The 26,839-nt window shown below is 34.8% G+C and overlaps 1 protein-coding gene across 1 annotated transcript; it reads left to right on the top strand.

The window, feature by feature from the left end:
- Positions 1-174: 174 nt before the first annotated feature.
- On the top strand, positions 175-26,839 carry LOC127866094 (thioredoxin domain-containing protein 11-like). Its single transcript, XM_052406487.1, has 13 exons — positions 175-360; positions 1,955-2,174; positions 3,440-3,563; positions 6,154-6,260; positions 6,894-6,993; positions 7,661-7,773; positions 8,720-8,788; positions 9,598-9,729; positions 11,195-11,984; positions 13,915-14,075; positions 14,489-14,598; positions 15,874-15,954; positions 16,956-26,839. The coding sequence occupies exons 1-13, from the start codon at positions 209-211 to the stop codon at positions 17,362-17,364; spliced, it is 2,568 nt and encodes an 855-aa protein (XP_052262447.1). The 5' UTR covers positions 175-208; the 3' UTR covers positions 17,365-26,839.

Below are 26,839 nucleotides of genomic sequence, written 5' to 3'. Positions count from 1 at the left end.
ATTTATATAGTAATTCTTATGTTTTCAAAACACTGTGGATTTTTTTTATATAACTTTTCAACATTCTCCGAATTTATCATTCAGGTAAACTAAATTGCCAAAATTTGTTTCCGGCTTTTCATGCGGATATTCTCTGGACTAAATTATTATTTTGGAAACCAATATCTCCGAATATTTACTTCCGGTTTACTGACGTGTTGATCGTTCAATGGAGAGAATCTCTGGAGGACCACGGACGTCAACATCTGTTTCCAGTGGTCGTGTCCAGAGAATTATTCGTATTTTGCACAGATTGTCAAGAATAATGCTGGTCCTGATATTAGCATTGATGTTCCTGATTTACACGCAGGATGGAGAAAGGTGCAACATAACATTAAATTTAAATAGTTTTTTTATTTTAAATGTTTTGTTGTCCAATATTTTTTAATTCATTATTAATAATATGTTGGCAAGTGTTGTTAAAGACTGGGCGGAAGGAGCAGTTTCAGTGTGTATTGGCGTGTCAAATCAGTGAGCTTGTTAGTTTGAAATCACATTATGAAATTAGGTGGTTTAGAGTATGCAAGATTTCAATTTGCCTGTAAGACAGTATTCTTTCTGTACTTAACCCTTTACCACTTTTAACCCATGACCACTTACATACATATTTTGACGCAATTGTGGTCCCTTAGACAGTTCAATTTAATTAAAGACCTTTCTAACTAGATTCAAGTTTTGAAGGCTTCATTTCCAACCCTTAGACACTGATGCACAGCAAACAGCAAATAACCTGAACAGACTGTGAGCTACTCGCAGGTTGTTCTGGTTTTTAGCTTTTTGCACTGATGATGATAATCATTTTCACTTTGTTCCTGAGTGGGAAATGGTTTAGGAATAATAATTTGCGTCTAATAAGTTCGCCGTGGAGTAATGGATTAGATGTCCGCCTAGTGATCGGGAGGTCACGGGTTCGAACCCCACTTGGGGAGCGTTCTCTAGATCTTCCCCAAAGACACCAAGTACTGGTTTTAGTTACACGAAACTGACTCTAGAGCGTTTTTATAAGCCTGAGGCTTTCGATGCAATCAAGCTTAAATAAATAGGTTTAAACTAAATTAAATCAAGGACACATACAAAAGGGACACCAAAGGGTGAGACATTTTTAACAGGTAGGGCATACAATAGAATTGGGTCCCTTCTGAAAATCTGCTGTAATTAAGTTCTGCTTGATCTTCTGTTTATTATTGCACAGGTACAATTTTCTCTTAAGTTGGGGATTCAGCGTTTTTTTAATTATAAGTACCAGTAAAAAGCACTTTCCCAATCAATAATACATTACAAAATTTCCAATGGCCATCTTAAAAATTCCCAAAAGGAAGGAAATTTGAGTGAATTTCCTTCCAGAAGCATATTATCTGCAAGTAATCAAGTAAAATGAGCACTGATTCTGAACATTTCAACAAAAAGAAATGTAAAAGATATTTAAATGGACATTTGTAATTTAATACAAAAAAACTATAAAAAAAACTCACAATTTCCAATCTGAAGATTTAACAACATGAATTTTCCCAATTTCAGGGTTGTTCAAACTTATTCTACCCTATTTACTTGGTTCCTGTTCTTTTCCCAATTGGGCAAAAAAATAGCAAGGACTGTTTTCATATATATCTTAGTGCAAGCCAAATATGGCAGCACCTTACACAGAATATCTTTTTTATTTGTATTGTTATTATGTGAGGTTTTAGGATAATAAAGATACAGCTATGTAGACTTTTTAGACTTGACATTTTATGCTTGAAGAATTTTTTGACCATATATCTGAACACTTAGTTGTCTATGATTTGTGGTTCACTATGAACATGATTATCCTGGTCAAGTTTCCCTTAACAGATGCCACTTTATGAACAGCATTTGTATCAATTACAGTAAGCCTTAATTTCAATTAAAGTTCATTTAGAATTTCATTGCATTTCAGTTTCCATCAAAAGCAGATAACACGAGAGGCAGCGCCTCCTAGACACTTCTTCCCACCCCACTGCAAGGTGGCTGACTTCCCATACGGGGAACTTGCACCAGTTGTGAAACTGCTGGAAGATGAGGAGTTCATCTTTGTGATGTATTATGCCCCATGGTGTGCAGAGTCTATCAAGGTCCGAGAGGAATTCATACAGGCCGCAAAAGTCCTTTCTAGCACAGTAAGTTTAGTCTATGCATCTTAGCCTTAGTTCAAATTAGCCTAGTTTTATGAAATCTGGGCTTAATGCATGAGATTTAAATGTTATCCCAGATTAGCCTGTGCATGTATTTTTTTGTTGGTAATTTTCTTTAAAAGGCATTATCTTCTAAGTGAAAATTCAGTTAAGGCGGAGAGTGTCATCCCTTATCAGCTTGTGCCTGCATATGCATTAAGCCCAGTTTTCCAAGATTGAGGCTTAAATACTTGTGTGTGTGTTTATGCCCCCGGTAGGGTGGCATATAGCAGTTGAACTGTCCGTCAGTCAGTATGTCAGTGTGTATGTCAGTCAGTCTGTCCGTCCGGAAAACTTTAACGTTGGCCATAACTTTTGCATTATTGAAGATAGAAACTTGATATGTCATAATTTTTATGTGTAAAATGTTTATTTTGCATACCAAATACAGTGTTCGAATTTAGCCACTGGACCTAAGACCAGGTCCACTAAACTTACCGTCGGTCCAGTAGAAAATTACAGATGACTGGTCCGATGGTCCAGTCAATTTTGGATGTAAAGGAATGTCCAAATCTAGTAATGAAAATTAATGTTCATATTCAGTAATGAAATACAAAGAAAATCATAAAAATAAAACAGGATGATTATGACTAGCGCGCATCAGATTTGCGCAATGACGTCTCATTCATAACGAATACTCTCGTCAATTTCGAATTAAAAGGTTAAATGAACTGAATAACATGTGTTTTTTAATGCCTTTAATGCCACATTTAAACTATTTATCTTGTCTGTATTCATTAATTTATGATACATTGAACATTTTATTGTGATATGTTTGACCCGTAAGGCGTAAAAAATGTTCCAAACTTTTCCGATTAAAACACTGTGCTTTTCAGTACCATAGGTAGCGTTCTTTGTAGAGAATAAACTACTGAACAATCTACATTCTTTTAATATTTATTTCATAAGGTCATGTCAATGAACAAATTGTTATGTGCAGTAAAATGTAATATCATAATAGTAGATCTAGGTATAGATCTAGAACAGATTAATTTATGTCAAAATCCCATAACTGTATCGGTCTAGTAAATAGTAATTTGGTCCAGTGATTTTTTTAACTCTTACTAATCCGAATGTCCACTGCTCGTAAAAGTTATTCGTGAAGACTGCATATATTTCTAAATTTATATTTTAAGAATTAATCGATGTAGATTTTTAATTTTTATTGCTTAAACATTGTTTTGATTGATCACAGCCTTCTTACCATGCAGGTGAAGTTTGTTGCAATCAATTGTTGGCATCACAAGGGCGAATGTCGCCAGAGAATGAAATTCTTCTCCTTCCCAGAACTGTTTGTGTATCATACAGGAGTCATGGATGGATACCGATTTACAGGTAAGTAAGCATTGACATGTTATTTGATTTGTATCATAGATGTAATTTAACATAATGAAAATAATGGATAAAAACCCAATGTCTAAGATTTTGTACATTTGAATATAATCACAAAGTTATCAGAGTTTTCTATTGCAGTCACATACATTTGATATGTGGAAGTGCATTCTTTAAGATAAATAACTGTTTTCTTGCAATCAGAAGAACCTTTTGATATCATCAGTTGTTTATGAAATTCCTTGTTATTTTACTACATTTTTCAATTTCATTCGTATGAATCTCATATCCACATTTCTGATACATCTAACATCCATATTCCTGATACATCTCAGATCCATATTTCTGATACATCTCATATCAATATTTGTGATACATCTCATGTCCATATTGCTGATACATCTCACATCCATATTTCTGATACATCTCACATTTATATTACTGATACAACTCACATCCATATTTCTGATACATCTCACATCCATATTCCTGATACATCTTACATCCATATTTCTGATATATCTCACATCAATATTTCTGATACATCTCACATCAATATTCTTGATACATTTCCCATCCATATTCTTGATACATCTCATGTTCATATTCCTGATACATTTCCTGTTCATATTCCTGATACATTTCCTGTCCATATTTCTGATACATCCCATATACATATTTTTCATACATCTCAGATCCATATTCCTGATACATCGCACATCCATATTTCTGATACATCACACATCCATATTTCTGATACATCTCATACATATTTCTCATACATCTCATATCCATATGCCTGATACATCGCACATCCATATTTCTGATGCATTTCACATCCATACTTCCAATACATCTCACATCCATATTCCTGATACATCTCATGTCCATATGCCTGATACATCTCACACCCATATTCCTGATACACCTCACATCCATATTCCTGATACATCTCATATCCGTATTTCTGATACATCTCAGATCCATATTCCTGATACAAATCATATCCATATTTCTGATATATCTCAGATCCATATTCCTGATACATCTCACATTATAATTTCTGATACATCTCAGATCCATATTTCTTATACATCACACATTATAATATCTGATACATCTCACATCAATATTTCTGATACATCTCATATCCATATTTCTGATACAACTCTCATCCATATTTCTGATACATCTCACATCTTTATTTCTGATACATCTCACATCCATCTTTCTGATACATCTAACATCCATATTTCTGTTACATCTCACATCCATCTTTTTGATACATCTGACGTCCATATTTCACATACATCTCACATCGATATTTCTGATTGTCTGATACATCTCACATCCATCCTTATGATACATCTCACAGCCATATTTCTGATACATCTCACATCCATCTTTTTAATACATCTCAGATCAATATTCCTGATACATCTCATATCAATATTTCTGATACATCTCAGATCCATATTCCTGATACATCTCACATTATGATTGCTGATACATCTCAGATCCGTATTTCTGATACATATCACATTATAATTTCTGATACATCTCATATCCATATTTGTGACACATCTCAAATCCATATTTCTGATACATCTCACATCCATAATTCTGATACATCTCACATCCATCTTTCTGATACATTTCACATCCATATTCCTGACACATCTCACATTATAATTTCTGATACATCTCGGGTCCATATTCCTGATACAGGTACATCACACGTTATACTTTCTGATACATCTCACATCAATATTTCTGATACATCACACATCTATCTTTCTGATACATCTCACGTTCATATTTCTGATGCATCTCGCATTCATCTTTGAACTTTCTGATACATCGGAGGTCCATATTTTAGATACATCTCACATCCATATTCCTCATACCTCTCACATCCATATATCTGATACATTTCACAGCCATATTTCTGATGCATCTCATGTCCATATTTCTGATACATCTCACATCCATATTCCTGATACACTTCATATCCATATTTCTGATACAACTCAGATCCATATTCCTGATACATATCATATCCATATTTTTGATACATCTCAGATCCATATTCCTGATACATCTCACATTATAATTTCTGATACATCTCAGATCCATATTACTGATACATATCACATTATAATTTCTGATACATCTCACATCCATATTTCTGATAAATCTAACATCCATATTCCTGATACATCTTTCATCAATATTTCTGATACATCTCATATCTACATGTATATTTCTGATACATCTCAGATCCATATTTCTGACACATCTCACATCCATAATCCTGATACATCTCACATCCATCTTTCTGATACATCTCATGTCCAATTTTCTGATACATCTCACATCCATATTTCCAATATATCTCACATCTGTATTTCTGATACATCTCACATCCATATTTCTGATACATCTGATATCCATATTTCTAATACATCTCACACCCATATTTCCAATACATCTCACATCCATATTTAGGATACATCTCGCATCAATATTTCTGATACATCTCATATTCATATTTCTGATACATCTCACATCCACATGGAAATGTGTATTTTAGGACAGAAGCAGGCTGAGTACTTGGTCAAGTTTGTGGAGAGTTTCCTGTACCCGTTGAAGCCCCTGTACTCAGTGGTAGAGCTGGATGAGTTCTCAGTGCAGGGAGATGTGAGTGCTGGCCAGGGTCATAACGTTCTAAAATAAATGTTGAGCTATAAAGTTTTACAAGAAACCTTTAGAAAAAAACTTATATTATGATTGATTTGCTAGTACTTAAGTTAACACAATGAACATTCCTGTACAAGGTATAATAAAGGAAATACCGGTATAGGTTAATCATCATGCATGCTGTTGAAAGACGAACAGGGCAGGCTTATCACTTTATGTACAATTTGTAATCATTGCCAAATTATTGAATCAACTGGCTATGCTTTAATGCTGACAAAACCTGATGGCTCGAACTTGTTGGACTAGAATTTCTGGTTGGCTCAAACTCTCATGTCACCCTGGGGTGACTTCAAGCCGATTCTAGTCACCCATCGGCTTGAAGTTACCCCAGGGTGACCTGATAACCCAGATAAGATTATAGTGCTTTCTAGCCCTTTATATTTATTTTAAATTGCACAGATATTTTATATGTTACAAACAGCTTGTGTAAGCTGTTAATGTGAACATTGATGCATAAACAAGACTTTTTATACTTTTACAGACTTTGTAAGACTTTTACACTCTCAATGTAAAAAGAAATTGCAAAATTCAATCAATTTAAAAAAAGGCAGCTATGGCATTTTTGTATTCTAGAACACAGTGATTGGGTATTTTGATTTCAACTCGTCCCCACAACCCCCTGGCCAAGATTACTACCAGTTCTATCTTGCAGCTCTTCGGGTCATAGCTTTAGGTAACAATGTTAAAAATTTAATTGATAGTTATCAATAGGCATTAATTCATCTGGACATATTGCTTTAATTGAGACATTTCTTTGTCAGTCTTTTTTTGCTGTTTAAATAAAAATTGTTGTAGAATAAATACTTGATTATTCAGTCTAGTGTGCCATTCATGTACGATAATTCTGAGATTAATGGAGATACCATAAATGAGATCAATATTTGAGTCAGTCTCTTGAAAACTGGACTTAATGCATTTATCGTTGCAGATTAGCCTGTCCATGCATTTACCGTTCCAGATTAGCCTGTCCTTTTTGCACAGGCTTATCAGGGTCAAACTTTCTGTCTAGACTGGATTTTTGTTTAAAGAGACTCTGTAAACATAAAAGCGGAAAGTGTTGTTCTTGGATATATTGTGCAAATGGCGCACGCTTATCTGGGACGATGCTTTATGCACATGCATTAAGCCAGTTTTTTCCAAATCTTGGATCATTTATTTTTAAAATTGTGCCCAAATCATAAGTTAAATAATTATTTCATTTTAAAGTAACCTCCAGACAAAGTATGCACACTTTTATTTTTGTATTTAGTTTGTGTTTTACCATACTGAATATGTTTTTGTTGACAGGGTAACACATTTTTCTTTGAAATATTCAAACCATTGTTCTTAACCTCTTGTAGATTTTTACCAACCAGTGAATTTCGGTGTGGTTGTCACTAAAAAACTTGCAGCGTATGTAGACATTGAAACTCCAGGAAGGTTGATATTTGGTCGTCTAGGAAACATCACTCTTGTAAGTATCAAAGTTTGCTATTAGAGACATGTTGTCTTGGCTTTGATGCAATTATGTCATATGCCTCACACCAATATCAAATGTTCAAATTACTACTAGTATTTAGTTCTGGAACAATTTAAGTCTTAGTTTGTAATTTTATTCTGGAATCATTATACCCCCACAAACGAAGTTTAGGGGGGATATATAGGAGTGAGCTTGTCTGTCGGTCCGTCGGTCCGTATTAAGTGGCCGCTCTCTAATTCAAGTTGTTTTCATCCAATCTTCACCAAACTTGGTCAGATGTTGTATCCACATGATGTCTAGGTCAAGTTCGAATATGGGTCATGCCGGGTCAAAAACTAGGTCATGGGGTCTCAAAGTGCGTTTTAAACATTGAGCATGGTGTCTGCTCTCTAATTCAAGTAGTTTTCATCCGAGCTTCACTAAACTTGGTCAATAATTGTATCTAGATGATGTCTAGGTCAAGTTCGAACATGGGTCACGGCAGGTAAAAAACTAGGTCATGGGGTCACTTAGTGCGTTTTAAACATTGAGCATGGCGTCCGCTCAGAAGTTGTATCTAGTTGTCAGTAGTTTCATTAAATGTTTTAAAGCTTCAATCATAAACGAATGGCTAAACAATTAGAGCACTGGCTTAAAATCTGTTATGAGTATCGGCAAGCACCTCCAGGGGTAAAAAAATATAAATAAGCTCCGCTGTACAGTCTGCACAGGCTTATCAGGGCCAACACTTTTGTCAGTTGTATTTTTCGTTGGAAGAAAGTGTCTATGAGCCAAAGTCCAGTTTACGCGCAATTTGTTGTCCCTGAATAGCCTTTGTGGACTGCACGGGCTAATCTGGGATGACACCTGCAATAAGCTTTGTCTTCCCATTGCGTGGCTCAAACTTAATTATGCACTTGATGTTTAGTGACACACATTTGAATACCTCTGTGTTATTCAGAAGTACCCTCCAGCATTCAACATGACAGCCCGTAACATCAGCAACTGGATACTGCATCACAAACAGAAGGTGACTACCATGTATTGTTTACTAATGAAATCAGGTGCCTTCCCAGTGTCAGGTGTAAGCTCTTGAAGCCTCCCTTTCACAGCCTAGAAGCCTCTCTCTATCACAGAGTACATGGCCTGGTAAGAACTAGGGAATACATGGTGTGTCTTAAAGTTTGTAGCAGTTAAAGTCTGTGTATTATGTGTATGTGGTTGTAATGGATTCAGTTAAAACTTTTTATCCAATTTTAGAGTAATGATTTACTTATGAATAGCTATATAAATGTTGTTTGTTTGCTTTGGGGTATTACCATGACATAATTTTCTCAGTAAAAAGAGACAGTACATTATTTCACAAGCTTTAAGTAGAAAGAAAATGTATAGTATTCTCACTTGAATAATAAACAATTTTCATTTTTTGTGTGTGTAAACTAGGTTAATAGCTCAGTACCCAGTATGTAAAGTCCAACTGTATTTAGTACCATATTTATTAATTTAACTATTTGGCATTAGATTGATATGCCTATGGTTGACAGGTCATTCATTCCAAATAATGAAGTCGTTTAGATATTTCAATCGTTTCTTTTCATATACATTTTTACTTTCATTTTAGTCAGTTTCATTTTTCGCCAGTCATTTTTTTTCTCCATTTCTTCTATATTAGAGCCAAATATTATTGCTTTTATCTTGTTTTGGCAATTCCTGTCCTATGCCGTATTCAGTTTTATACAACAATCTTCAGTAACGCATATGATTGTTAACATGTTTTTGCAACTCCTCTTCTATAATTAGACCTTTTCATTCAGCAATGCTTTGATTGTGATGTTTCAGAGCCAATCGCCCTGGCTGGTTCCCCCAGGGGTGAAGAGTCTCACATTGTCTGTGCCCATGCAGCAGGGAGCCACGGTGTTCCTGTTTGGGCCCACTAACTCCCTGCTGAACGTTAATCCTTACTATGATATGGTAAGTAGATATTTATTAGCACATTTCATTTATGGCAGCAGGTTGGTTAGTTATTTTTGGGTATACAGTATTGAGCAGTATTAATTATTTGTGAATCCCCTGATGCAAAGCAGGAGAGGTATTTTTGGAATTCCCTTTGTCAGTCCTTCAGTTGCTACATAACATGTTTACGTGTGCTCCATATTTCCTTTAAGTTTTTTGTGTAAAACATGGCTGAAATATATGTATAGGTCATTTAAAACGATGTTCAGAAGGCATACGTTGATCAAGCTGGCTAAAAGTCAAGGATATACTGTCAAATGTTGTTGCCTCCATTTTCGTGGTCACTCCATATCTCCTTTACCCTCTGAAGTAGTTCATGAAATTTGGCTAGAATATTTGGGTGAGATGATATGCAGAAGCAACTAATCAGTCAGGCCTGTTCAAGGTGAAGCCAGGTCATGTCTCTATTTTTGTGTCTGGTCAATATCTCCTAAAGCTATGAAAGGATGTTTATGAAACTTAGCTTCAACATTTAGGTCAATGAGATGCTAAATAGAACACATGAGTCAGTTATGCCTGCTCAAGGTTTAGGTCATACTTAGAGGTAAAATGTTTTTTGTCTGGTCCAAAGTTCCTTTATCCATTGATGGATTTTATCGAACTTGGTCATAATAATAAGGTAATTGGGACAATGTGCAGAAAGACAAGTAAGTCATTGTGGCTGAAATTCTAGGACACCACTTCAAGGTTAAATATTTGCGGGTAGTACAGCTTTCTCTTGGACATCCTTGTTCTTTGTTTGAACTTGTTTAGTCAGGCTTTATGCATAGAGGGCCTACTGGGCATATACAGTAATCCCATGTCTGTTACCTGAGTAGAACCAGTCCTGGGTGTCTGTTTGAAGATCTTGAAAAACTTCCTCAGTTGAGATTAAATCTGGGACCTACCGGTTGAACAGCATAGTGTAACAACATTGTTAAATGTAAATTGTTCTTATGCCATGTACATTGTTGTGTGTATATTTCTATTTCATTAGCTCGGCTGTTTTCGGAGAAAACCCGAGGTATTGTCATAGCCAGCTCATCGTGTTGTGTCGTCTGCCATAGGCGTCGTGCTAAAACCTTAACATTTGCTCTAAAATCAAAGTGATTCCACCTACAACATTGAAACTTCATATGTAGATGCACCTTGATGAGTTCTACATGCCACACCCATTTTTAGGTCACTAGGTCAAAGGTCAAGGTCACTGTGACCTCTAAAAAAAAACAAAAAAATTCTGACAAGCTTTCGTTTAATCAAAACTGCACCCGCAGTCAAGCATTGGCACCCGTTATGCGGTGCTCTTGTTAACTTTGTATTAAGTCTGTTTGCGGATTTGTTTGCTGTGCTGACTTCTTAGTAATAGATTAAATGTTTTGGTAACAGAATTCTTTCACATTTAAATGTCTGTACATTTGCTTATGATTAATTTCATGTTTTTCAGGTGCGATTTGCTAGTCTAGCATACCAAACTTGTGGTAATAAAACCAATGTCTACAATAAGGCAATGCGCCTCTACCTTCATAACAGTATTTCAAGAATGGAAACAGCAAAACAATTCCACAAAAAGTGCCTTAAGATGAAGTCTCCCAATTATTACTCCAACTTTCCCTCATTGACTTCAAGGTGCTGTGTTTCATTGTTATCGAAACAAAAGACATCAGAACACAAGTCCTACTGTGAATACTGTGTGCATCAACCACTTGGCAGTAGAGACACAGTCTGTGACCTGGATTTGGAGTCAAACGTGAAACCAGACTGGTCTTCAAATCTGCTTAATTCATGCTCTGACTTTTATCAGTTTTATAATGTTAACAAGCATAATTCAGTGTGCTGTCAAGAAAGTACTGCCTTTTCTTTAATCCCAAAATCAACCAATAGATACAGAAGAAACACTGATCCCTATGTTGTAAATGGTGAAACTACTTTTATGAAACAGTATCACAATAAATTAACATTACAAAAATCCAAGTCTCTACTACCATTGAATGATTTAATTGAAAGTGCAACAAATCCAAAAGATTTGAATTCCAGACAGTTTACTGGCTTACAGTGTCGAACAAACAAAACGGTGAGTTTCTACTACGTAGATAGTGTTTATAATTCTGCATTCCTGGAGAGGCTTGGCATCCAGTCTACACATTCCAGTCATAGTGCGCCGTCTGTGATACTTGTTGATCTAGATGATGAGGCTGTCTTCACACTTAATAAGGACGTCACCTATCAGAACCTGGGTAAGAAGATGTATACAAATACTAGAGAACTGCCAGTCCATTATTTCGCCAAATTGGTTTCGACTGTACTCAGGCACTGTGTATATATTAAAGTGCTTTTGTAATATGAAAATTGTAAATCAAGACCAATGATAACTATCCTTTGTCTTTGTTTCGGTAAGCAAATTAAAAAGAGTTCAATACTTATTTTTTGATAGAGTTATTTAAAGAAAAAAAGGCAGCTTATATTTTTAGTCCCCTTCCGGTAAAACCGGAGGGACTTCTGGTTTGCGCTCTGTGCATCTGTGAGTCTGTCTGTCTGTCACACTTTTCTGGATCCTGCAATAAATTAAAAAGCTCTTCAAATTTTTTTCATGAAACTAGAAACATGGACAGATGGCAATATGGAGATTATGCACGTCATTTCATTTTGTTCCTACGTCAAGAATTCTGGTTGCTATGGCAACAAATAGACTAGAAATATTGCTGAAAATGGTGGATCCTGCGATAACTCTAAAAGTTCTTCACATTTTCTCATGAAACTTGAAACATGGATAGATGGAAATATGGAGATTATGCATGTCATTTCATTTTGTTCCTACATTAAGAAATCCAGTTGCTATGGCAACAAATACACTAGAAATATTGCTGAAAATGGCGGAGTTTCACGGTTAGGTGACTTTTATTGCTTGGCAAGTGTCTAGTCTTGTTGACTCATATGAGTGAGAATGTTACAAAAAATGCAGTTATATCTTATCATGTTCTGGTGACCTTGGTTTTCTTTAGGTTTCAGTTGAAGGTTTTAGATTCTGATCCGTAAATTTTGTAAGAAACTTGTTTTATATTAAAGATCCAGCCATGTGGAAGTAAAATTATTAATGTTCTGGTTAAGATCACAATACAAACATTATCATGTTAATTTTGATCTTTCTATAACAATTATTTTTATTCCAAACAAACTTTAAATATCTGTGTTTTAAACAAAAAGTAATACTGATGCTTGAGAAAAAATGGTGAATGTGTTGCATGAGCATTTTTATGGTCAATATTTACCAGAATTTGCTTTTCAAAATTTTACTCTTAATTATATCAAAATATCTGTGAATGGGAAGAGGTGGCAAAAGTTGTAAGTATGTGGAAATGGAAAGAGATGGGTTTAAACGGATGTATTGGGGAATAGACTGTGTCGAGATTATGCGTATTTTTAAGGCTAGAAATGGTTAAAAAAAAAGAAGAATGTATTGCTCAGAATGAGAGGAAAAATGATTGTCACTAGGATCAATGTTTGGAATAAGTGGTGGTAGGTGGGACATTTGTTTCAGAATACAACAATATCTCTCTATTTTGGATAAAATGTTTTCATAAATATACATCTATTTAAGAGTTCTATCAGTTTATTTAGAAGTGCTCTTAATACCAAACAACATAAAATTGGCTAAGGTGTTTGGAATTCAGAGCATCATCAAGAAATATAAAAAAGATTTTAAAACGTGTTTAATCAAGTTTTAAGGCCATGTTCAAATTAAAGACCAGGGGAAAGCAAAAAAGTGTTAAATAAAATAAAAATCTTAAGCAATTTTTATGTCCCCCCCCACTATAGTGGGGGACATATTGTTTTTGCCCTGTCTGTTGGTTTGTTGCTTTGTTTGTTTGTTTGTGCAAACTATTTGCCATGTCTTTTGCAATATTGAAGATAGGTCAACGTCAAGGTCATCCTTCAAGATCAAATATATGGGTCAAAATCGCTCATTTAATGTACACTTTTGCAATATTGAAGATAGCAACTTGATATTTGGCATGCATGTGTATCTCTTGGAGCTGCACATTTTGAGTGTTCAAAGGTCAAGGACATCCTTCAAGGTCATAAGTCAAATATATGGGGACATAGTGTTTTACAAACACATCGCCGGTTATTTTCTGCATTAAATGCATTTTTTCTGGTTGTTTACAGTTAGATTTGTAGTAAACTACACGTCTGGCCTCCTGGTGCGCAGTCGTCAATCCAGTGATGGAACCAGTCCAAGTGAGTGTGGGTCTGGTACTCAGCGCAGTGTGTGCCTTCATGAGGTCACTGCCAGCACCTTCCACACAGATGTGCTCAATAACACACAGGTATATATTGACGTTTTTATCAATGAGGCATGTCACAAGAAGGCAGAGCTTAATGTATGGATGCAGAGTGTCAACCTCATTCATCTCTTGCAGTCTGGAGACAGTCTGGGACAGTATACTTTCCACTTTCATGGTATTGCCTGTGACAAAGAAGTCTCTTCTAAGGCTCTAAATCCACTTTAGGCAAAAAGGGCCGTTCTAAGTTGGTTGATGTTAAGACTTACAGTGGACTGCTATTTTTATGCCCCCAAAGGAGGACATATAGTGATCAGACCGTCCGTCCGTCTGTTTTTCCGTCACACTTTGCATTTAGGTTTCGCTAATTTGGGACCACACTTTAAGCATATGAATAGAGCCTAGTTTTCTTGGAGCACAGCTTGTTGACTGTGTCTGATTGTACATGCATGTTTCAGGACGTGGTGCTGTTGTTCTACACTCCTTGGTGTGGCTTCTGTCGCCAGGTGGCTCAGTCTCTCCTCACTATTGCCTCCTACTTCAGGAACAGTAACATCCTGTTTGCCAGGTACATGTAGCTGACCTTCAGCAATTCTTGCCAACACACAGCCTCTCTTAGACTTCTGACTAAAATCATCCTTCATTTGAATTTGTATGACTTCTTTGGAGCAATTACTATGTAAAGAACCAATAATTTTTTATGAAGTCTAATTTGTGCGCTTTTGGCATGATTGTATGACCAACGTGAATATTGACCAATTTTGCCAATTGTCAGGTTCTCTGTTATTGACACTTTTGTCCATTCATGTATTCAATATATTCTATATAAAATACCTAAAAAAAAATATTTTCAATTTATTCTAAGATAAAAAATGTGTGATTTCGTATTTAAATATTACCATTTAATTTTTAAAGATAACAAATATCATGATTTGTAGTTAAGTTCAAATCACATTCATTTTTTTCAAAGATTTAAAGCTGTAATTGTGTAACCCTATTTATTTTTACAATTATATTACACACATTTATCGTGGTGATCATTGTTTCCACCAGAAAGCATGCACAAATAAAAATGTCATTAATAATGTCATGATTTCCTTATTGATACCATATGTGTTTTTAATTCTATATAAAAACTTTATGCCATATAGAACAGAAGTGTTGACCGTTTTTTTTACAAGTTGACAAATTCAAAATAATTTATGTGCCTATAAGTGTAAGTTTAAAACACTCAACACACATTTTCAGATTGACATAATATGTGATAATAATAATTATCTTTGATCTACATTTTACATCTAATTTTGCAACCCTGATTAGACCCTTATTTAATACTGACTAGTTTACTGCATAAACTCCAGAATTTGTGTTGAATCAATGCATGGTTCAAATTATGTCAAAGTTTACATTGTATAAAGTTAAGACACTACAAATATGCCCTCGATGAATGTGTGCATAATTTAAACCCCACATCTGATATGTTTTACCTGGTAAGTACTTTTTTGTATTTTAAAGTCAAAGAATGTGTGAGTTAATACAGCACTCAGCTGGTGAGCAACATTTAACACTTACTTTGCATGGTCCATATTAAGAATGACATCAGTGTTTGATGGCATTTAAGTTTCATGTTTAATGGAACTTAAGTTTCATGTAGCATGTGTGTCCTGTCAAAAAAACATCTGGAGGAAATGTGTTGAAGTTATTATTGTAGAATGTTGATTTTGGAGCTTTGACTGTATCTTTTGACCTGTAACGTAAAAATGGCATTATTGTTTGTCAAAGTAACTGGTTATTTGTAAGATCACTTGTACACAAAATGAGCAGGTAACTCTTTTCTTGGCAGAGTGAATGCAGACCAGAATGATCTCCCCTGGGAGTTTACTGTAGACAGGTTCCCTACTGTCATATTCTTGCCTGCACACAGGTGAGTCAGCTGTAGTGTGGAATATTATTGGAAAATGGTTAGGTCAAAGACATGTTTGTAATAAAGCTTTTTATAATAACAATTTTTCGTAAAACTATCATGATCAAGGTGTTACTAATGATAATCATGTTTAGCTGGCTTTGTTACAAAAAAATCTCTGCTTATAGATAATTAAGCACATTGGGCAGGTGGTCGTCTGGTTGGAGGGCATATCAAAACCCCTTATCAGTTCTTCTCAAAAGTGTACACAAATGTTTATTGGAGGATTCTCTATTGAATGTGCATATATTGTTCTGCTTTACTGTACAATATTACTGTACCAATGCTAATAATAGTAATACACCTTAAACCTTAAAACCTTAAAGCTCATCTGAGCTCATGGTGAACTTTTGTGATCGCCTTTTGTTGGTCATTCCTCGTCCTTTTGAACACTCTAGAGGCCACATTTATTGCCCAATGTTCATGACAATTGGTTAGACAAATTGTCCCAATTAAATTCCTTGTAACTGGTTCATGTCGGGGGTTTCAAATAGAGACCACTTTATCTCCCAATCTTCATGAAACTTGGTCATAACAATTGGTTAGATGAAATCTCAACTTTTTTTCAAAACTGGGTCATGTTGGGATAAAAATTAGGTAATATCTAGAAATTTAAGAAAAAATCTTTGTTGCACAAAATGGTACTTCAGCTAAAAAATAGAATTTCAGTTGGGTATATTTGACATATATAATGTTTCAATCTTCATGAAAATGTACATGCACAAATGTTCCATGGAGGGTCCCCTACCAAATATGTTCACATTGTTCTGCTTCAGTACACAAGAGTTGATGTTATGAGTTTGTGATGCAAACTAAAAGTCTTCTCAAGCAATTAAAATGCAACTTAAATATTTGATCAAAATTAAGTGTAGATGAGCATTACACTTTACCCCTTTTATTTCCACATGCAAATAGCTGACCAAGTGTTTGGTAATAGTCATGATTGTGACAAACTATTTCAGAAAATTTGACAGTGTGGTGTTCCCAGAAAAGAAACCAAAATCAATCCCCAACCTTCTTAAGTTCATTCTTCACTATGCAAACTTCTCCCTGCAATTTGACACAGCAGTGGGTATGTGCACTGAGCAGTGCATACAGACAAACAGGAAGAAAGTGTTGTTGAGAATCGGTGAATTGGAGCGCTCTATTCAGCGATTGCAGAGGCGGGGCATGGCATTGGCCCAAGTGTTGCCAAGTAATCAACAGCAGCAGGCATATTTGAACTATGCAAGATCTGTGGTAATACAATCAAGAGACAGCAAGAGGTTGAAATTACGCAAGTCACAGCTACTGAACGGATATTTACAAAAGAATTGGAAGCATATAGATAAAAAAATGATGTTAAAATATTTAGAAGAATCAAATTTATGATTCTTTAAATATGTGTTTGAATAGAGAAGTAATGCAGATTTGATTAGACCAAATTATTTTATTACAATAGTGAGTTTTAATATCGGTAAATAAAAAATGTTATTAAAAACAGATTCTTAACTAGTCAAAATAGCATATTTACTGATTGTAGATATAATATTGTTTCTGAACAAATATACCTCTGTTGAAAGGATTTGCAGTACCAATACTTAATTGTTTTGCTCAATTTATGTTGTCAGCTTTACCTAGTCTTGCGTGGTTAGTGAAAAAAGAAATGCTCAGATAAATTTTAACTTCTTGAAATTGGTAAACTTAATTTCAACAAATTCATATTTAATAATTACATCAAGATTTGTATGCTCCGAAGGAATGGGAGGCATTAAGTATTTCTCTTTTCCGTAGGTCAGTATGTATGTACACAAGTCCCTAAGCTTGTGCTTTCAACTGCTCTGTAATTACTGTGTGGATTTTGTTCAAACTTTAACAGTTAAATTTCCTTGATGATTGTAAAATAAGGAATTTTGCCTGAAAAAAAGTAATATGGCTGCAACCCATTTTAGAAGAATTATGGCCCTTTGTCTGCTCTTCAGGTCTTAGAGCTTGTGTTTTTGACTTCTCTTTAACTATTGGTTGATCTCACTCAAACTTTCACATTTGAATCACCTTAGTGTTTTGATGATTGTAAAGAAAGGCATTTTGGATTGGTCGAGTTTGGGCAGAATTATGGCCCTTTGTCTATGTTTTCTCTTTAGATTATTAAGTCCCAACAATTTTTGTTTTCAGTTACATGTAATCTTAAATTTTACTGGTCGGATCGCGCTCAAACTTATGAAATTATAAATAAAGTTTGGCTTCTACCAATGTTGGCAGAGCTTTTACCCATTGTTTGTTTGTCTGCTTCAGAATATATACATGTAGTCTCAAAAAAAATGTTTTCAACTCATTTTAAACTTTTTTATGGTTTTGCTTAAACTTAAACAGCTGAGAAGCTTAATTTGAAAAAGATTGTGTAGAGTGGAATTTAGGCTACTTTTTTGATCCAATTATTGCGCCTTGTCTGTTAGCCCCAATTTTTGTGTCAATACTTCTAACAATATGGCTGATTTGGCTGGAAATATCATAGCTGAATGACCTAAATGTGTAGATGATAGTTTAACAAGGAATTTTGACCAGCTTTGACTGAATAATATACCTTTTATTAGATATTGTGTCAACCAAAGAATATATAGTAGATTTGTTAGTGTCGGAAAATATATTATGTTGTCATCAGTGTATGTGACTTATTCCTAGTTAAATAAGTTTTTGATACAAAATGTTTTGCTTGTTTTTAAACATGCACTAGTATGATGTCTCGACTCAATATTACTGATGAATGTGTTAAGTTAATTAACTGTTTTTTTCATCAACAATGTGTTATTAACTATGCCAGTAGATTATACTTTATTATATATTTATGTGAAATCATATGATTGTTAATTCAGTACTGATTACATGCAGCATATTTTTTCTTTGCTGTTTTGGAAAGAAACATTATAATGTTCATATAATATGCCTGATATGTACCTGTGTATATTTGTCATGTAGTTTAATATGCATTTATTTATTTATTGATTTGTGTTTTATTCAAATCAATGTGGTGGGCAGAAACATGTAAATTATGCAGTAGTGTTTACTGTATTGTACACGGAGCATATGTTTGAAAATAACTTGTCACAAAAAGTCACAAGATGAATGTCTGCTATGTCTTATAGAGAATACTATGTTAGTGTGATTGTGTACTTAAATTTATCCCACGAGTGAAGAAAGGTTTACATGGCGAGGCTTGCCGAGCCTTGTAAGCCTTTCTGACAAGAGTGGGATAAATCTAAGTACACAATCACACTAAAATAGTATTCTATTTATCCTACAATATTGTTTTTTTTAATTTATTCCTTAAATAAAAGCAAAAACACATTAAATTAACTGAATCTTACATTGCGTAGTAATATTTATTGTGATCTTTCCTGTTTACGGAAATCGAAATAGTCCTTAAGAATTCCACGCAAAAGAAAAGTAACGAGACAAAATATCGCTTAAGCCTCTATTCAAATTTAATCAGCGTTCCAAATGTAACACACTCAAGTAGAACACAGACGGTTGTGTTCAAACTACAATTCTTGTTTCACCACTGTAAAAAAACAAAAAACAAACATGACTCCCGCCATTTTGAAATTTACAAAATGTGTAGACACATACCGTGGCTACGTGAAGCATGATTCAGCAGTTATTTCCGCCGATATTGTTAATTTTAGTCTTTAAACAACTCTTCTTTTTACACACTTTATACTTACTTACATAAAAGTATTGTTCTACTCACTGAAGTTGTATAATAACCACGTCCATGTTTATTGTCGTAATGTTTAATTTGCTTCTATGACGAGTTAAAATTCTAGACAAATTTCTTCATCGCCATCCATCTTTTCCATTTTAAAGCACTGGATGTAAGCAGGCAATTCTTTGTGGATAGACATTCTTTGATCGACTGACAAAGGAATGACTAAACCATCAAAGAAATTACCATTTTAATTCGACATCGATTTCCTTTGAAAAGTTAAAGAACAATTCACTGACACTTTTCTTAAATTTAATCCATCAATTGTTCAACAAAACATCGCGTTATTCGAGTACATTTGACATTGAACTAAATCGAAAATGCAGTCTCACCTGTTTCATTCCAGTTTTATATCCAAACACTGTGTTTTTCACATTCATAATATTATAATAATCCATCATAAACACACACACTCGTTAAACGACTGCGTACCCAATGACCTAAATGACGCAATCAGGGGTGAAAGGCCAAAAAAGTAGTCCCTATATACATGTTCTAAAAATAACTGCTATAAACAGGATCTAAAGATAGCGATAAAGAAAACCTTTTCTTTATGAGTCGTATTTGTTCTATAAAATCATTTAGCTGTAGGATAAAAGATTTTAAAAGATAGCTCTCTTGTGTTTTACTGATAAGAACTTATCATGCACATGTTTCAGAAGCATTCTTTTTTCAACATTAATTTGTGTGTTGAATTTATCAATACATAAGGTTTTTAATGAGTATTGATCATGCCTTAAAAACTTTGTTCAAGGAAGTTCCCAGACAATCTTTACAGGTTTAGGTTATACGGTTATTCTTTCAATGATTTCATGATTAAAGTCCCTGTTCGCGGAAAAGATCGTTGGTTTGCATAGAAATGAAAGCGAGAAATAAACTTAACATAAATTCATTTAAATATATGTTTTGAATCGATAAAATAATATATAAATTTTCATAAATACATGCAATAGGCGAATATCATTGCAGCTTCGCGAGTTATGCAAATTATATCTATATTTAGCTTTCCCTAAACATTATTAGCAGATGGAAGATAAAAACATAGATTTAGCAAAAACATAGCGTTGCAACTCAGTTTCCGTCTGTAACAGATGTATTTGCATTTGTTCTTACCTTCTCTCCCCTAAATTTTGTTAGCTCATCTGATTGCTCAGGTGAGCTTTTGTGACCGGTCTTTGTCCGTAGTCTGTCCATCCGTCTGTTCACATTTGTCAGTAAACACTCTAGAGGCCAGATTTATTGTCCGATCTTCATGAAACTTGGTCAGAAGCTTTGTCTCAATGAAATCTCGGTTGAGTTCGAAACTGGGTTGTGCCGGGTCAAAAACTAGGTCACAAGGTCAAAAAAAAGAAAAAACTTGTAAACACTGTAGAAGTCACATTTCATGCCCAATCTTCATGTTACTTTGTCAAAATGTTTGTCTTAATGATATGTTGGTTGAGTTCAAAAGTGGTTCCGGTCGGATGAAAATCATGGCCGCCAGTGGGCGGGGCAGTTTTCCTTATTTTTCTATATTTCTTGTAAACACTCTAGAAGTCACAATTTTTGCCCAATCATCATGAAAGTTGGAAAAAACATTGGTTTTATTGATATCTCGGACGAGTTCGAAAATGGTCCAGATCGGTAAAAAACATGGTGGCCAGGGGGGGTGGGGCAGTTTTCCTTATGTGACTAGAAAAAAACCTTGTGATCGAACACTATAGAAGTCACATTTTTTGCCTAATCATCGTGAAACTTAGTCAATATATTGGTTTTATTGATTTCTCGGACAAGTTGGAAAATGGCTCAGATCGGTAAAACACACTTTTTAGCTCACCTGATTGCTCAGGTGAGGTTTTAGGATTGGTCTTTGTCCGCTGTCAGCCCGTCCACATTTGGTGTGTAAACACTCTAGCATTCACATTTCTCACGCATTCTTTGTCAAAGTTGCTGAAAGATCTCAGTCAAGTTTGATAATGAACAAAATCACATAATTAATGCCATAATTATTGCCCTTAGATTGTCCAAATTTTCATTATATTATACAAAATCCTTGTGAACTCTCTAGAGGTCACAATTTCGCATGTTTTACAAAAAAGCCCTTGTTGTAAGAAAAGTTTGATGTTTGGTAAGAGGAGGCAACTCAAAATATAGGTCACCAGGTCAAATTTTACAAAAACAAAAACACCATACGCCAGAGTTTTTGTTCAGTAATGATTAAACTTGACCAGGATGTTTGTCTGGACAATATCTAGGTCAAGTTTGATGTTTGGTAAAGATTGAATGAACCAACTTCTCTCAGGTGAGCGAACTAGGGCCATCTTGGCCCTCCTGTTTGTTAAGTTTTGATTAACGTGTCGTATCATGAATATTAATTAGGTCATTTTCGTACTTTACCGTACTCGACCCCAAAATAAAAATGGCTATATTGTTTGTTTTCACCCGATTTCAACCGGATTTTCAATAAAAACACGTTTTCTTACGATTCTACCCATATATATAGCTATGAACGGGGACTTTAAAATGTATCATACCATTTGCATCATGCGAATATGTGTCTTATGGTAAAGAGCTACACTGTCCTCCATAAAGTTACTCAAGGTTTCACTGTTTCATTAGCAGACAGAGTAACTCCTAGGCTGTGCAGATGCGCAGGCTGGTCTGGAGTTAACCTAGACACATATGGTTCTTGCAGATGCTCATAATGTGATTTGTAACTTGCTATGATGGGTTTTGAATTTCATTCTATACATGATATTTTTAATTATAGAGATCGATGGTCTTATAATTCTAAAAGAAATGATTAGTAATTTAGTGCTTTTTGTGTTTATGTGTTGTGTTCATGGTAACAGTATACTGTGATGTGTATTTTATAATGCCAATATTTTTTGTTTGTTTTACAAATTACTGTTATTTTATCAGTAAGATGCAACATATAATGTGGTGTTGTTATGCAATATAATATTACGTCATAAAGCAGTGCATAAGCTTTAAATTGTTGCTTTTTGTCCCCTACCAGTGAAACCGGAGGGGACTTATGGTTTGCGCTCTGTGTGTCCATCAGTCTGTCACACTTTTCTGGATCCTGCGATAACTCAAAAAGTTCTTCATATTTTTTCATGAAACTTGAAACATGGATAGATGGCAATATGGAAATTATGCATGTCATTTCATTTTGTTCCTACGTCAAAAATTCTGGTTGCTATGGCAACAAATATAAAAATTAAAAAAATATTAAATTCTTACAATGGTGGAGTTTCACCGGTAGGGGAGGACCATATTGCTTGATAATAGTCTTGTTTAATTTAGGATGGTGATTTGCTGTTATTTATTTCTTGAATATTTAATATGACCTAGTCAGCATTGTTCAAACTTATAGGATTCTCCCACAAAGTTGGAGATATTATATTATGTGTTTTTTCTTCCATTAAAAAAAAGAAAATTGCTATTGTGTCCCAACATATGTTTTTTGTACTCAGTTATTTAATTTTATCATAGCATGCTGTAGCCAATTAAGGCATATTATTTGATAGTTCCTGTTAAAAATATGTACTTTCAGAGGTTGAAATACTAAGCACTCTGAGGAAAAGGGGATTAATCCATGTGCATTAATTGTAGTCCCAAAAACGCTTTTGTAGTCTGCACTGGCTAATCAGGAACAACATTATAACATTTTTGGATTTTTTTTTAAGGTAGTCTCTTTTGAATGTATATCCTGTCTAGGTGGAAAGTGTTGTCTCTGATTTAGCCTGTGTTCACAGGCTTATCATTCTTATTTCAACGAAAAAGTGTTACTTCTGTATATTATTAGTTTTAATCAATTAAATAAAAAATGATTGTCCATCATGTTGCCATTGATGCTAACGAATGGTGGCAGGTGTAAAGAGAATAACAAGTGCACATTTATCCTGCTTGAATTTATATTTTGAAGTCTTCCTTAATGTCGTTTTCTGCTCTTGTCATTCATACTAACAGTATGCTTTGTGCTAAATTATTTTGAGATGTTATTGTTAACATGTATCATATATATTATATTTATGATAAATACTAAGATATCTTTTTGTGTAAAGTGCTTATAATGGCATGCATGCCACATCATGTGTTGGTTTTATGTTTGCTAACTTTTCCAGTGATAAATGGAATTTTTCATTTTTTACCAAGTTTTCAATGAATTTGAAAATCATGTTTGTTGAAATCCTGGTTATTAGATTGCGGTAATGCAACATGTTGCAGGTTGTTTCTATTCAATAACTTTAGTTTGCATGGACCAATCTTAATGAATCTTGTGATATAGCGAGCTTGCATGATAAACTAGGTTAGGGTTGTATTTCAGGTATTATGGAACAATATTAGGGTCGCTGTTCCTTAAAATATAAAAGCATCACATTATATTGAGTTTGGATGATCATGGAAATATAGATATTTCAATGAAATTGTGTAGGTAGCTTGCATGAAGGCTTTCCTTTGTTTGTCATAGGGGCAAGGTAGGGCAAGGTCAAGATCACTGTAACTTAGATTTGAAATAAAAGCAAATGGGTGTTTTCTGGTTCATAATTGAAGTTGCACATCTGTCATACAACTTTAGCTATAGAAAGCTTTATCTAATTCCCTCCTAGGGGTTGTATTCTGGTTGTTTCGGGTCAAGCTGACTGCTTTCTTAAAGTAGATAAAACAATTGTTTTAGCTCTGCAATTTCAGTTATAATGAAGTAATTGTCTGTGTTTAGCTTAAACAAAGATCTAGTTTTAATTGCATTTGGAGCCAGACGGCTAAAGGCCAAGATCACTACTTCTACAAACGAAAAGTGGATCGCTAATTTCCTGTCTATAACTTTAGCTCAGGATTATGTAGGTTTGCATGGAAACCTTATTTGGGATTGTATGTTTGGGAGTGTGTGCAAATGTGTAGGTCACTGTTACTACAAATATAAAAAATTGTGAATTCTAAATAATTTAAGTCTTATTTGAGGTATTTGACCTGAAATTGCGTGTATATGTAGCTTGCATGCAGGCCGAGCTTGCGATTGCATAAAAACATTCATTCTAATTTTAGCTCCACTGGCCAGAGGCCAGCGGGGCTTATGTCATGGTCCTGTGTCCGTCGTGTGTCCTTGCGTTAACTTTTTCTTTAAACATCTTCTCCTCCTAAACTACAAGTCCAATTCTGATAAAACTTCACACAAATGTTCCTGGGGTGAACCTCTTTCAAATTTGTTCAAATTATGCCCCTGGGGTCAAATTAGAACCCGCCCCAGGGGTCAATAAATTGAACATATGCTTATATAAAGCCTATTTTGTGCAAACTTTCAAAATCTCTTGTCCATAACCATTGGGCCTAGTGCTACCACATTTGGTATGTATTGACATTTAATAGTTCTCTACTTTGTTTGTTCAAATTATGCCCCTGGGGTCAAATTTGACCCTGCGCTGAGGGTCACAAAAATGAACATATGCTTATATAAAGCCTATTTTGTGAAAACTTTAAAAAAATTCTTGTCCATAACCTTAGGGCCTAAGGCTACCTAATTCGGTATGGAGTGACATCTAATAGTTCTCTACTGTTTGTTCAAATTATGCCCCTGGGGTCAAATTTGACCCTGCCCCGGGGGTCACAAAAATGAACATACACTTAAATAAGGCCTCTTTTGTGCAAACTTTAAAAATCTTCTGTCCATAACCGTATGGCATAGGGCTACCAAGTTTGGTATGTAGTGACATCTAATGGTCCTCTACCAAGTTTGTTTAAATTATGCCCCTTGGATCAAATTTGACCGTTCCCCAGGGGTCACAAAATTGAACATATGCTTATATTGGGCCTATTTTGTGCAAACTTTAAAAATCTTTATGTCCATAACCATTGGGCCTATTTCTACCAAATTTAGTATGTATTATAATCTTAAAATTCTCTACCTAAGTTTTTTTCAAATTATGCCCTTGGGGTCAAATTTGACCTTGTCCCAGGTTTCACAAAAATGAACATATGCTTAAATAAGGCCTATTTTATGCAAACTTTAAAAATCTTCTTGTTCATAATTATAGAACCTAGGGCTACTAAATTTGGTATGTAGTGACATCTAATAGTCCTCTACCAAATTTGTTCAAATTATTCCCCTGGGCTCAAATTTGACCCCGCCCCGGGGGTCACAAGACTGAACATATGCTTATATCAAGCCTCTTTTGTGCAAACTTTAAAAATCTTCCTGTCCATAACCATTGGACCTAGGGCTGCCAAATTTGGTATGTAGTGACATCTTATAGTTCTCTACCAAGGTTGTTCAAATTATGCCCCTGGGGCCAAATATATCCCTTGAAGGCTCCCATTAAAAAGTTGTTAAAGAAAATTTGATTCGTCAAAAAACATTGCCACAGGGTATTTTGCATATGTCATGAACTATATAAGTAACAGAAACTTTGAAACCTACAAACACTTTTTGGAATTTCGGAAAAAGATTCATGATTGAATGAAGGAACTTTCATTAATCTTGTAGAACATGGGTAGATTTGATCTTCAGCATCTAAAAATATGTGAAATAGAAAGAACGACAATATCTTTTGGAGAGATAAATGTACCTACGTTATAACCTGTGCGACAATTCCCGGGCTTTTTTCCGTAGTAACGTTTTCCATATATAAAAATGCTCACCCTTCCAACTTTAAGCTCCCAGTGGGACGAGGGATAGAAAGAGAAAGTCACATGCTTGAGTACATTTCAACCCATGCGCATTGCACGCTTTTTTCGCATTAAAAACAGTGGAGCGATACAGGGCCATCATGGCCCTCTTGTTTCCTCAAAAGCATCATATTCTTTTTTATGGCTGTACCTTTGAAGGTATTTTAAGGTATTTAGCCGTGTTGAATCTTCCAGTATGAACTATTTCAGCACTAGCAATATCCCCTTAAAATGATTTTTTTTTCAAAATACGGTATCTAATTGGTTAAATTGTCAACATTTGAGCTGTCATGTTTTGTCCTCATAACTATGTTGGCCCATGGCAAGAAGATTATGTAAAACACATGTCAGTCCAGTTTTCTATGTGGAAGTGTTGTTATACATTTTGTTCCAGGTGACACATGTAACAGCGAATAAGCATTTAGGCTACCAAGTATTCGATTCATGCAACCTCTA

This window comes from Dreissena polymorpha, chromosome 2 (assembly GCF_020536995.1).
Source record: "Dreissena polymorpha isolate Duluth1 chromosome 2, UMN_Dpol_1.0, whole genome shotgun sequence".
Lineage (NCBI taxonomy): Eukaryota > Metazoa > Mollusca > Bivalvia > Myida > Dreissenidae > Dreissena > Dreissena polymorpha.
This window is presented reverse-complemented; position numbering and strand designations above follow the sequence as displayed.

What these genes read in the sequence shown, in the direction of transcription:
- LOC127866094 (XM_052406487.1), top strand. Translation starts at nt 209, where the DNA reads ATGGAGAGAATCTCTGGAGGACCACGGACGTCAACATCTGTTTCCAGT. An exon ending in CAAAAGTCCTTTCTAGCACA is followed by an intron (nt 2,175 to 3,439) that starts GTAAGTTTAGTC and finishes CTTACCATGCAG; the next exon opens with GTGAAGTTTGTTGCAATCAA. An exon ending in TACTGCATCACAAACAGAAG is followed by an intron (nt 8,789 to 9,597) that starts GTGACTACCATG and finishes GTGATGTTTCAG; the next exon opens with AGCCAATCGCCCTGGCTGGT.